This window comes from Xenopus laevis, chromosome 1L (assembly GCF_017654675.1).
Source record: "Xenopus laevis strain J_2021 chromosome 1L, Xenopus_laevis_v10.1, whole genome shotgun sequence".
NCBI lineage: Eukaryota > Metazoa > Chordata > Amphibia > Anura > Pipidae > Xenopus > Xenopus laevis.
In genome coordinates this window covers 23,491,771-23,504,725 of record NC_054371.1, presented here as the reverse complement: position 1 = coordinate 23,504,725, position 12,955 = coordinate 23,491,771, and the positions used below count along the sequence as shown (strand labels likewise).

At 39.3% G+C, this 12,955-nt stretch overlaps 1 protein-coding gene across 1 annotated transcript in view; it reads right to left on the bottom strand.

The window, feature by feature from the left end:
- Positions 1–4,133: 4,133 nt before the first annotated feature.
- The window catches only part of grk4.L (G protein-coupled receptor kinase 4 L homeolog), a 167,471-nt gene continuing 158,649 nt past the window's right edge, over positions 4,134–12,955 (bottom strand). The window contains 4 exon segments of the mRNA NM_001093527.1: positions 4,134–4,218; positions 6,472–6,603; positions 10,420–10,557; positions 12,315–12,452. Of these exon segments, the coding sequence (NP_001086996.1) occupies positions 4,165–4,218; positions 6,472–6,603; positions 10,420–10,557; positions 12,315–12,452 (462 nt within the window). The 3' untranslated portion in view covers positions 4,134–4,164.

Below are 12,955 nucleotides of genomic sequence, written 5' to 3'. Positions count from 1 at the left end.
ATTTCACTGCACACAGTCAGGTTTCTTATAAAAACGGTACACGTTTTTTAATTAAATTATATTGGAGATAGGTTTCTTTTTCATTAATGAAAGTAAAAATGGGATTTTATTTTTTTGCCTTTACATGCCCTTTAAAGGGCATGTAACCTAATTTTTGAAACAGAAATGCCCAGAAAACCGAATTACAAAGCTTCACCTCAAACTGAAGCAATACGAGTGTTTGAATTTCCCTTAAAAATAGTTTTCAGGTTTTTTTCTCTCCTTTTATCAACTCCACAAAAAAAAGATAGATCCCACACCTGTATATATATATATATATGTTATACAGAAACATGTTATCCAGAAAGCTCTGAATTACAGAAAGGCTGTCTCCGACACACTCCATTTTAGCCAGATAATCCAAATTTTTAATAAGGATTTCCTTTTTCTCTGTAATAATAAAACAGTAGCTTGTACTTGATCCCAACTAAGATATAATTCATCTTTATTGGAGGCAAAACCAGCATATTGGGTTTATTTCATGTTTACATGATTTTCTAGTAGACTTTAGGTATGAAGATCCAAATTCTGGATAACAGGTCCCATACCTGTACCAGACACAGCTGAATGCTTTGGACCTGGGATTCTCATTGTACGATAGATTAAAGGAGAACTAAAGCTAAACAAAGAAGTAGGGTATAAATGTCTCAATTGTTGTGCTTCTGTACCAGCCCAAGGCAACCACAACCCTTTAGCAGTAAAGATCTGTCTACAAAGATGCCCCAGTAGCTCCACATCTTCTTTTCTGCTGATTCACTGCACATGCTCTGTGTTACTGTCAGTTACTAAGCTTAGTATATACTGAATATACAGGATATAAATGTTATGATACAAGGCTGATTAGTAATTAATTCAGATAATTACTACATGGCAGCACAGAAACCAGTGCAATTTGCAGCAGAATGTAATAATTATCCCTGTAGCATCATCTTATGTTACAGACAAATCTCACTTCCACTGCATGATGTATTTTTAAGACCCCCTAAGCTTAGCTTCTCATCTGCTGCTCAAAGCCCACTGAGCATGTGCGTGTCACTGACACTCAAATCCAAGATGGGGAGCTCCTGTGACAACCTAGAAGGCCTGGATCATTCTTGTTACTGAGATCCTAATATATATAGAAATGCAGTCACTGAGGACCATTAAAGGAGAACTAAACCCTAAAGTTCAAAAAACCATACCCTACATAGACCCCCCCTCCCTCCAGCCTAGCTGCTACCCCAGGTAAATGCCCCTAAGTCTTCACTTACCCCTATGTGCAGATTCTGTCCAGCGGAGTTCACGGGCGCCATCTTCAGCCGCTTCAGAATGAGACCGGCGCATGCGCAGTTGGAGCAATTTTCTGTTTCACGACAGCTGCGCATGTGCCAAAACTCACGAAAATTACCGAAGCGACAGTCTCATTCTGAAGATTACCGAAGCGGCTCAAGATGGCGCCCGTGAACTCTGCTGGACAGAATCTGCACCGAGGGCTTTTGCCCGGGATAGCAGCTAGGCTGTGGGAAGGAGGTCTATGTAGGGTAGGGTTTTTTTTTAACTTTAGGGTTTAGTTCTCCTTAAAAGGGATACTGTCATGGGAAAACATGTTTGTTTTCAAAACACATCAGTTAATGTCATGTGACTTGTGCCTGCACTTTAGGATGGAATTACTTTCTGTCAGGCTGTTATCTCTACTTAATGTAACTGAATCAGTCTCAGTGGGACTTGGCTTTTACTATTGAGTGTTATTCTACCAGGCAGCTGTCATCTTGAGTTAGGGAGCTGCTACCTGGTTACCTTTCCATTGTTCTTTTGTTTGGCTGCTGGGGGGAAAGGGAGATGGGGGTGATATCACTCCAACTTGCAGTACAGCAGTAAAGAGTGATTGAAGTTTATCAGAGCACAAGTCACATGACTGGGGGCAGCTGGGAAATTGACAATATGTCTAGCCCCATGTCAGATTTCAAAATTAAATATAACAAAATCTGTTTGCTCTTTTGAGAAATGGATTTCAGTGCAGAATTCTGCTGGAGCAGCACTATTAACTGATGCGTTTTGAAAAAAACATGTTTCCCATGACAGTCTCCCTGTAAGCCGGACCCAAGAAGGGCTTTTCTATCATCTGCATTTTTTTCCGCTATTTACGGTCATATTCTTAGTGCCAGGATGTCTCGTGAACAGATATTGGGTATATGGGGGACTAGTCATTACTTCCAAGAACAATATCCTTTGCATTCTAGGGTTTCCTACCCAGCCATACACTACTCCACTCATTGCTATGGTAACCATTATGCACAAGACGCCAACAAGCCACTGATGAAGCAGAAGGACGTTCTAAAAATAAAATGGCTCCAACCAAAACGAAAGCCTTATCTCACGAGTTCCTCACTCCCTTTCAATATATATCGGTGAAGGTTATGTTGAATGAAGAAGACACGTGCCTTTTTATTGCTGATGTACCCAATGTCCAGCCATTTATTGTACAATGGGCAATACACTGGGGCACAAAGGGAGAAGGGTTAGTAGATTTAGGTTTACTAAAAACAAAATAATTCTAAAACCAAACCTGCAAAGCACCTTTCATTAACAATTAGAGCTGCAAAATTATACCAATTCCTATAGATCCTTTTAGTCCTATTGATGTTATGAGACGCTCAACATTAGGGATGCACCAAATCCACTATTTTGGATTCGCCCGAATCCTTCATGAAAGATTTGCCAGAATACCGAACCAAAATCTAATTTGCATATGCAAATTAGGGACAGTAAGGGGAAGAATGAAAAAAATAAGTTTTTTACTTCCTGGTTTCATACCTCCCAACTGTCCCGTTGTTTTGACAGCTCAACCCGCAGTCCCTCATTTGTACTGAAAAGTCCAGTTTTTCTCTGCGCTGAACAGCCAGAAAAAGAAACTAAAGTTTCTAACTTAATTGGCTTTTGGCAGAGAGTCCAGAACAGCCACAACAGAAGATAAAATACTTTTGTAAGAATTCAAATGCATCTAGATCAGCAAATAATTGTAACAATATAAGATAACAGGTTCCTTGGGAGAAGTTAGACTCGCAGCTTAAAGGGCAATTCACCTTTACAAGCAAAACTGTAATAAGTGAAAAAAAACACAGAAATATGTTCAAACTTTAATAACCAGCGGAATTTCGTAAAATTAACATGGTTGTTAGGGGGTGTGGCCATAAAAATTGCCACGCTACACGCCGGCAACTCTTTTTATTTCCAAAATATTGGGAGGTATGCTTGTTTGGTGACAAACAGTTACGTAATATCCCTTTCACCTCTAATTTGCATCTGCAAAGTCAGATTTGGTTCGGCCAGGCACAAGGATTCTGCCGAATCCTGCGGAGAAAGGCGGAATCCTGGATTCGGTGCCTCCCTACTCAGCACGCATTCTCCTAGTCATAAACATAATGAGCCTTTTCTCTTATATAGGTGGTGCAATATACAGGCACATCTTTTTGTTAGCGCAGAATATTCCCCTTTTATTTGCATTTATCAAGGCAAGACGCTCCTGCAACAGCTCCTCTGCTGTGTGTCGCCTACACAGAATACCTTAAACATGGCACCTCCCGTTGATGTGTATATATGCATTATATATATATATATAAATAGCAGCAGTCCAACGAAAGCACTAACAGTAGTCGCCACCAAGCGTGTATCAATGATACATGCTTGATGGCGACTGCTGTGAGTGCTTTCGTGGACTGCTACAATTATTTTTGGTTAGCACCCGGCAAATGATTGTGAATTTGTGAATGGTGAGTGCTGATAATCTCTACACATATATATATATATATATATATGAGCATTCAGCCCTCTCTTCAGCACTATATAAATGTCATAATACAGCTAAAATGGCACTGCAGCTTTAAATACGTTGTCATTTGAAATACAATTATATATATTTTAAACTATATGCATATATGCAGTGGTACTTTTTTTTTTGTACAATACACTTTTTAGTGAAAATATACATCTTAACATAATTCAAGTACAAATGTACAAAATCTGTAAACTTATACAGAATTCTTTTTAATTTATAATACACCTTTACAGTTCATAGATACAATAAAATATTTGCAGTTTAACTCTCTAACATTAGATTTTTTTTTTTTTTGGCTACTGGACAGTGGTTCATGGTTTTGAGGCCTCTTCTTCATCGTCACTGTATGAAGATTTAAAACAGACCTAGAAGATTGCAGAGAAGAGAATTACAGACAAGAATTTGCTTATTTATACATTTATCAGACATAAACTCTGCCCCACCCACACTCACTAATACAGCCCCACACCCCATAACTCATCAGGCTGAGGTGGTGGAGATCACTAACCAGGAGTATCAGAACTTATGGGCTTCAGCTGCACACGCTCCTGGTTGACAATCGTTACCAAAGAGGTAGGAATAGACGTTCAGCAACCAGCCACTGTGGCCACTAACCTCTCTATACTAGTCTTCCTTTTAGGATGATGACACCCGCTATAATTCCAGGGAGATTAGTCCCCCAGTGACAAATCTCCTCTTCTTCAGGCAACTAATCCCCCCGAAAAGCCTTCCCACCGGCTACAATCAAAATCGCAGACAGGATGGCACTCGGATTCGGCTGAATCCTTCTGCCTGGCCGAACCGAATCCTAATTTGCATATGCAAATTAGGGGCGGGAGGGAAAGCGCGTGACTTTTAGTCACAAAACAAGGAAGTAAAAAAAGTTTTCCCCTTCCCACCCCTAATTTGCATATGCAAATTATGATTCGCTTCTGTATTCGGCCGAATCTTTCACGAAGGATTCGGCCGAATCCAAAATAGTGGATTCTGTGCATCCCTAACTTTGGGCGACTTCGGAAAACTAAACATTCCGTGTGCCATCCCGAAGGCTTTTTGGGGAGATTAGTCGCCTGAAGAAGAGGGCGACCAATCTCCCCGGAATCTTAGCGTGTGTCACCACCCTTATGTAGAAGAATCACGTGCACACCCGAGCCCTTTAATATAATGTCCACCTGGTGCACAGACCCTGGGAAGACGGCACTTCCCCATTAATAACTGGAAACAAACAAATAGGTCCCGGCACTCCAGGCGATTCAAACAGGGGACAAGCCCCTTGCGTGTTTATTTGCGTCACAACGTTTTAGGGGCGTACCCCATCCGTCAGGTGAAAAAAAACCCAGAAAAAATCATGGAAGAAAAAGTAATCGTATGAATATATAAATTTTCCACCAGAAAACTCAGATTTTTGCCCGAAAACCACAAAATCTTTGGATTTTTCGGATTATTGCACGAAAACCAGCGCAAAACAAAAAAATCTTTGAGACTTTTCCCAATGACTTATATGCAACCTTGGCAGGTCTGAGATGCCCGATTTTTGGATTCAGACTTTTTCCAATTCCATCAATTTTCCATTCAATATTGAACCCCTTTCCTGACCATTTTTGGCTGGTAAAAAACGATTCTCACCCCTCTTCTGAAAAGTCGATGAAAGAAGCTTCTCTTTGGTTCTAGGTTCTGTTTGTTCAATATTGAACCCCTTTCCGGACCATATCTGGAAAGGCAATGTTGTAGGCCCACACACGGGTACTTTGACTACTATCTTGGTCAACGGTGGAGTAAGCAGGAAATATGTAACCATGTATGGACACCTTTATACATAAACAAGTAAACTAAGCAATGAGACAGTCCTGATGCTGATCTAGATGCCCAATTACCCTCCCCCTTCTGATCAGTATCTGTTTGGGGGATTCTATTAACACTTAGGGGGTTATTTATTAGAGATCGAGTTGTGTTCTCAACGTAAATTCGAGTTGATTTTTTATGTAAAAAGTAAAATTTTTCTGGTTTAAAAAAAAAAAAACACAAATATTTTAAGATATGTTATACCCCAACCCTGAAAATAGCTTGAATCCAAAAATACACCATCTAAAACCTGTCGAGGTCTTGTAGGAGTCCGTGGCAGAGGGGTCCCTTGAACCATTTGAAGATCTTAATAGCCTTCATGAGTTTTTTTTCAGAGGATTTTGCCTGAAAACTCGAGTGATTCGATTTTTTCCCCGTTGTGATCAATTTGCGTTTTCAGGTTGTTAACCCTGAACTTGCTGATTTGAGTTTTTTCATTCTAGTTTTTTTTTTTTTTTTTTAATTACAAACATTTGAGTTGTGAGTTCATTCGAGGTATTTAAAACTAACATTCGACCTTTGATAAATAACCCCCCTTAAAAAGTGACAGAGTAAGAATATATGTATAACAGTAACATGGCTCTCTATCTGCTGCTGAATTTGAATTCCCAGAATGCCAATGGCAACCAGGAGCCAACAAAAGAGTCGACAATAAGAGCAACCAAGAAAGCTTTGCTTCTAACCCCATTAACCTAGTTTATGATTTCTAATTAAGAACAACCCAGTCACTGTTTCCTGGCGTTCTAGATTTTTGGCTGGTAAAGAACGATTCTCACCCCTCTTCTGAAAAGTCGATGAAAGAAGCTTCTCTTTGGTTTTAGGTTCTGTTTGTTCACATCCAAGTCTGGCGACAAACAGCCATCCGTCTCATAAACATTAATGTCCTTAAAGCACTCTGTTTCAATCATCTGCAGGGAAAATGGGAAGAGAAGCTCAGAAGAATGAAACCACTATAGATATGGGACCCATATACAGAATACTCAGAACCTGGGTTTTTCCGGATAACTTATCTTTCCGTAATTTGGATCTTCATACCTCAAGTCTACTAGAAAATCATGTAAACATAAAGTACAAGCTACAGTTTTATTACAAAAAAAGGAAATAATTTGAAAAATGTGGATTATTTGAATAAAATGGAGTCTATAGGTGGCCATACACAGGGAGATCACCAAACGAGCAGATCTTTCCCCGATATGCCCACATTGAGGTGGGCGATAACGAGATGATGTAATTATGGGCCCTAGGGCCCAACTATTGGATCAGAATGGAGACAATACGGGCGGTCAGATCGCTGGACAGCATCAACGAACAGATGCGGCCGCGATTCGACAGGATTTTTTACCCTGCCCGAATGACATCTGCCCGACTTTCGTTTAATAAGTCAAAATTGCCCGTGAGCTCAGTAAAGAAAAAGCTATTTTTATATTTTAAACTCTGATGCCTTTTCACTTCTATCCTACATGACCGGCATTTCCCCGGCAGGTAAATCAACAAACAACAGATGGTAATGAACCTGCCAAGAAAAATGCCTCAGTTTCCCTCCCCGCTCCTTCTATTCCTTGTGGGAAGTGGATTATGATGGGAACTAGTAATGACAGGTTTTTCCTCCTCAATAAGCAAATCTAGAACCAGTAAACATTTTGCATATGTCATACAGAGATTTTTTTTAGCCAATTTTTCTCTTTTTCATCCAGACTTCATTTTCATGGGCATTTTGTGTAAGGAGAAACAAAAGATTACAGATTTCTATCATTTTTATTGTCAGGTCCTGTATAAAATTAAACTAAATTCCAGCACAGTGTCCAGAAATGTTACAAAATAATGTGGCAAAAAAAGAAGGCTTCCTTCCAGGTGTTTGAACCGTGGTTTACTGCACTTTAAATGGGTTGTTTACTTTTAAATGAGAAGGAAAGCTACGGAGGCATTTTATTGCCAATAGATTAGCTGCAATAGTGCAAGCTAGAATGCTATATTTATTCTGTAGAATGTTTTAAATAAACAGCTCTAGAAACTCTCTGTTTTGGATAGCAGCTGCCATATTAGCTTGGTGTGACATCACTTCCTGTCTGAGTCTCTCATTGCTCACTTATAGCTCTGGGCTCAGATTACAGCAGAGAAGGGGGGGAGAGGAGCAAACTGAGCATGCTCAAGCCCTAGCCCTGGAGGTTTAAGCTGAAAACAGGAAGTCTGATACAGAAGCCCATGAGTACACAATAGAAGGAAAGAAATGTTGTGTTTCTTTTGACAGAGGACTCAGAGCAGCATTACTTTGAGGGTTTACTGGTATATTTAGTCGGACCTTTCTGATAAGGCTTACTTAGTTTTAACCTTTCCTTCTCCTTTAAGTTAACTTTTAGTATAATAAAATAAAATATATAAAATATAATATAATGAAATAAAAAATAAAATAAAATTGTAGCCTCAAAAAACAATAGTTTTTCAGCTGCTGGGGTCAGTGACCCCCATCTGAGAACTGAACAGAGGCAAAAGAAGGCAGCAAATAAATTAGAATCTAGAAAAAATGAAAAATGAAGACCAGTTCAAAATTTGCTGAGGATAGGTCATTCTATAATATAGTAGACGTTAACTTAAAGGAAAACTATATCCTCAAAAATGAATACTTAAAATAGCAGATAGTTTATATCATATTAAGTGGCATATTAAAGAATCTTACCAAACTGGAATATATATTTAAGTAAATATTGCCCTTTTACATCTCTTGCCTTGAACCACCATTATGTGATGGTCTGTGTGCTGCCTCAGAGATCACCTGACCAGAAATACTGCAGCTCTAACTGTAACAGGAAGAAGTGAGGAAGCAAAAGGCAAGAACTCTGTCTGTTAATTGGCTCATGTGACCTAACAAGTATAGTTTGTATGATATGTTTGTGTGCACCGTGAATTCTACGATCCCAGGAGGCAGCCCTTATTTTTTTAAAAAGGCAATTTTCTATTTAGGATTACCCAATGGCACATATTACTAAAAAAGTATATTGCTATGAAAATGGTTTATTTACATGAAGCAGGGTTTTACATATGAGCTGTTTTACGTAATATCTTTTTATACAGATCTACATTGTTTGGGGGGTATAGTTTTTCTTTAAAGGAATGCAATTAAGAAAGGAAAGGTTGCAACACTTCCCTGGGGTATGTGTTTTTAGGGTAGGCCCATGTGACAGGCAGGACTGGATGGTTTCTATGCACCGAATCCACTATTTTGGATTCGGCTGAACCCCCAAATCCTTTGCGAAAGATTCGGCCAAATACCGAACCAAATCCTAATTTTCTTATACAAATTAGGGGTGCGAAGGGGAAAAGATTTTTTACTTCCTTGTTTTATGACAAATTGTCAAGCAATTTCCCTCCCGCCCCTAATTTGCATATGCAAATTAGGTTCAGCCAGGCAGAAGGATTCGGCCGACTCCAAATCCTACTGAAAAAGGCCAAATCCTGGCCGAATCCCGAACCGAATCCTGGATTCGGTTCATCCCTAGTGGTTTCCCATTAGAATAAAGTGCTAATATAAAGAGAAGTGCAGCAGAAGAACAAGTCAGAGAGGGATATGTAGAATGAGCAACAAAGACTCCAAGAAAGGATGGAATTAGATCAGTCACATAATGGTGCCCTCCAGTACAGGGGCCCTGAGTTGGTGAGACAAAGCCCAAACTCAAGGAGACAGAGAGAATGTTTGGTGAGTGTTCTGGTTTAGAATCAATGCACCAGACTGACAGTATAAAACATCCTCAGTAGTATAAGTGTAAGGGTTCTGGCGCAGTGCTGGAAGTGAGGCAGGCTGTGACTTGAATACGGCCTTGTAGTATTTAAAGGAAAAAGAGCCAATAGTGCGTCTCACGGGCGGAGTCAACTTACTGTATGTCGTTGCCCCTAGTGGCTCATTATTAGGTCTTCTCTCATAGACTCAATTTTAAGCAAATAATTCTAATTCTTAAAAAAAAAATGTTTCCTTTTCTCTGTAATAATTAAACAGTATCTTGTACAAATAAGATAATATGAATCCTTATTGGAGGCAAAAGATTCCTATTGATTTAGGAGATGACTTATGTTAAGGTATGGAGATCCAAATTACACAATGACCCCTTATCCTAAGTTCCGAGCATTCTGGATAATGGGACCCATAACTGTATTGTTAACGCGATACTGACACGTTCCTATAAAAATCATAGGAACGTGTCATTTATAAAGTATGTGCTGCACCCGGATTTTTCCCTCAAAGCCGCCCCCCAGCCTCGCGCACCTGCACTCACCCGACCCTGCTCTTCTGTGCAGTTTCAGTGACGCTGGGTTGGGGGCGGGGCAATACTTCCGTAGGCTAATTATGAATGAAAACAGTACTTCAGCCTCTGGAAGGATCGCTCCGCCCCCAACCCAGCGTCATGGAAGCACGGCAGAAGATCCGTTAGTAGTGTGAGCGGGTCGGCTGGGCAAAGGTTCGTGGGGCTGGGGGGTGGCTTTCAGGGAAAATATTCCGGGTGCAGAACATACTTTATACTGACAGGTTCCTGTGATTTTTATAGGAACGTGTCAATATTTCTTTAAGGCCACTGTTCTGCGTTTAGCCCTAGTTCTACACAGGAGCAGTCAAAGGAACAGATAACAATATTGTTACACTACTGTCATTGTAAGTGGAGTGAAATGAGTGCAACACAAACTATCCAATTGTAACAGTCACAAAGGGGTTAAGCAGAATGATGGGAATGCAATACCTCGTGCTGCCAGGGGATGGAGACACTTCCCGTTACAAACTTGGAATAGAAATCGTCATCGGTGGTATCCAAGTTCACCCCTTTCACCGTGGAAAACTGCTCAATGTCCAGAACATCCTTGCAATATACAGCGCGTGGCTGGGGAGAAAGAGAATTATTACTAGAGGCCACATCCAGTCAGTACATACCGGCATTTGTGGAACCATGTGCACTGCTGGAAACTAGGGAAGCACTCCCCCAAGACATTGAGACATTTTGTGCATACAGCTAATAAAAATGCCTTACCCTTTAAACAACACAGGGATTGTTTGTCCATATATTGCAATATATTTAAGCTGAACAACTACGTCAAAGTCATCCCATATCTGGCCAGTCCTACACTCAACTTGCATCTGATTCATTAAGAATTCTATTGCTTTATATATAAATATCTATATATTTTTATACAGGTCATGGAACTCCGAGGTGACTTCTAATATCCTCCTATTTAGCAACAGGGGTTACTTTATTTATTATAATACACAAGTTTCAGTGAGTCATGTGACAGAAATAACATCACTACTCACCGTTTATAACTGATGACATCACTAGTCACCGTTTATAAGGATATAAATTACAAGAAATGCATCGCTTTTGTGTATTATTTCCTTATAATACACAAAAGCCATGAATATCTTGTAAATTATATCCTTATAAACGGTGTGTTCTGATGTCATCAGTTATAAACGGTGAGTTCTGATGTCATTTCTGTCACATGACTCACTGAAACGTGTGTATTATAATAAATAAAGTTCCCTTGTTGGAAAACATGAGGATATTACAAGTAACCTCGGAGTTCCATGACCTGTATAAAAACACTCGGAAAGATTCGGCCAAATACTGAATCCTAATTTGCATATGCATATTAGGGGTTGGAAGGGGAAAACATTTTCTACTTCCTTGTTTTGTGACAAAAAGTCACGCAATTTCCCTCCACGTCCCAAATTTGCATATGCAAATGAGGATTTGGCCGAATTTGGAGGAATCCCGAACTGAATCGTGGATTTGGTGCATCCCTACTTATAATACACAAGAGCCATGAATATCCTGTAAATAATATAGTGAATAAAGTACCCCCTCTAGTAAAATATAAGGATATTATAAGTTACCAAGGAGTTTCATGACCATATAAAAACACGAGGCCGAAGGCCGAGTGTTTTTATACAGGTCATGGAACTCCGAGGTAACTTCTAATATCCTTATATTTTACAACTGGGGGTACTTTATTATTATATTATTTATTTATTATAAAACACAAATTTCAGTGAGTCATGCGATAGAAATGACATCACTACTCACCGTTTATAACTGATGACATCAGAACTCACCGTTTATAATTTACAGGATATTCATGGCTTTTGTGTATTATATCCTTATAAACGAAGCTTAGTGATGTTATTGGTTATAATCAGAGCTTAGTGATGTCATTTCTGTCACATGACTCACTGAAGTTACTTTAGAGTTCCATGACCTGTAGCCTCGTGTTTTTATATGGTCATGTAACTCCTCGGTAACTTATAATATCCTTATATTTTACAAGAGGGGGTACTTTATTCACTATATCATTTACAGGATATTCATGGCTCTTGTGTATTGTATAGTGAATAAAGTACCCCGTATTATAAAATATAAAGATATTATAAGTTACTGAGGAGTTGGTGAAGGATTCAGGGGTTTGGCCGAATCCAAAATAGTGGATTATGTTCATCCCTAATTATAAGGATATTATATGTAAAAGATGAGTTCTGTGATCATATTAAGTTACGAGGCCAAATTATACAGATTTTATGTGTGGGTTTCCTTTAAATTCCAGGGGGGCAGCAATAAAAAAGGGATGTGTGGTGACATGAGCTTACATCAGGTACAAAGGGCGGCTCGAGTATGTTTGCTTCCAGCCGCTTGAAGTTGATATTCTTGAATATAGGGTGTTGTTTCACATCACTCGCCCCATTGCCTGTGCAGCCCAGCCTCTGCTTGGGGTCTTTGGATAGTAACTGAAGTAGAAAGAAAAGAAAAAAATGTCAGATTAGCAAATAAACTCACAGAGCAGTCAATATCAGTGGAAACATATATATATATATATATATATATATATATATATATATATATATATATATATATATATATATATATATATATACTGGGCCGTGCGTGAGAATAGAGGGGATAACAGATCTTGCCAAAGTCTTATGAAACTACAGTAGTCATTTGCAAATACTGTGCTAAAATGGCCGCATAGAATGGCAATTATTAAAAGAACTTGTGTCCAAATGCGCTTGTGGTTCCTCTGTATAGTTGCACAATGCCAGGGAACCCTGCAGCGATCACCATGCTGAACATGGGCTACTTAGAACATGGGCTACTCACAGCGCTTACAATGAACAGGCACAGCAGAAATGTGGCAAATGAAATATGTGTAAATTCAACATCAAAGAAGAGAACACGGGTTGGGTTTAAGGGGAACTGGGAACACGTCACTTTAGGATGTTGAAATGCA